General features: G+C 48.3%; 1 protein-coding gene across 1 annotated transcript; it reads left to right on the top strand.

Annotated features, from left to right (window-relative positions):
• Nucleotides 1-181: 181 nt before the first annotated feature.
• LOC107580982 (SURP and G-patch domain-containing protein 1-like) lies at nt 182-696 on the top strand (the record flags this gene model as incomplete). Its single annotated transcript, XM_016266586.1, has 2 exons — nt 182-350; nt 441-696. Coding segments are annotated over 2 exons (350 nt in total), but the record flags the coding sequence as incomplete, so codon positions are not given.
• Nucleotides 697-840: the final 144 nt, after the last annotated feature.

The following is an 840-nucleotide window of genomic DNA, read 5'->3' as shown; positions in this document are numbered from 1 at the left end:
GTGTGTGTGTGTGTGTGAGAGAGAGTGTGTGTGTGTGCGTGTGTGCGCTTGTGAGAGAGAATGATCAAGACCACTATCTGGTTAATTCGTCACTAGTTAATAGTGTTCCTGAATCGTCCCAGTCTTCTGTTTCAGTCTGGTGTCTCTGTGAGAGTCTGGTGAGGGTTTGCAGAAGTCTGAGATAAAGCAGCGGTGTGTGTTTCAGGTCGAGCCGGCTGGAAGACTCCTCAGAAGAGTAAGATGACTGTGATCATGAGACAGGAGGAGCTGATCGCGCAGAAGAAGAGAGAGATCGAGGCCAGACTGAAGCAGAACCAGCAGCAGAAGCCGAAGCAGAACAAAACCAGCAGGTGACTCATCAGGTCTGCTCATCAGCGCAGCACACCAGACCTGATCTGTGTGTTTATCAGTGTGTGTGTGTGTGTGTGTGTGTGTGTCAGCCCCCCCTCCTCACAGGCGTCTTCGTCCTCATCATCCTCCTCATCTAATAAGTTTGTGAACGACGGCAGTTTCCTGCAGCAGTTTCTGAAGATGCAGCGAGAGAAATGCAGCGCTGATGAAGGTGAGACGCTTGTTTTCTCATGCATGTTCATGAATCACACAGAGTCGTTTCTATATTAGAGGTGTAACGGTGCACAAACATGACGTCACGGTTTGGGATAGTTTCGGTACAGCGGGGAAGAAACTAGGGCTGTCAAAAAAAATTTAATTAAAAAAACAAAAATCCACATTCGAATTTTAGGTGTGCGTCAGCCGTCAGGCAGCTTATCAGCGGCGCACGAGATGCGATGACGATGATTGCATTTGAATGCTTTTGTTAGCCTGTCCAGTTGAAGCCAC

This window comes from Sinocyclocheilus grahami, unplaced genomic scaffold (genome assembly GCF_001515645.1).
Source record: "Sinocyclocheilus grahami isolate Dianchi unplaced genomic scaffold, SAMN03320097.WGS_v1.1 scaffold58742.1, whole genome shotgun sequence".
Lineage (NCBI taxonomy): Eukaryota > Metazoa > Chordata > Actinopteri > Cypriniformes > Cyprinidae > Sinocyclocheilus > Sinocyclocheilus grahami.
Note: the sequence above shows the minus strand (reverse complement) of the source record. Positions and strands in the feature narration are given on the sequence as shown.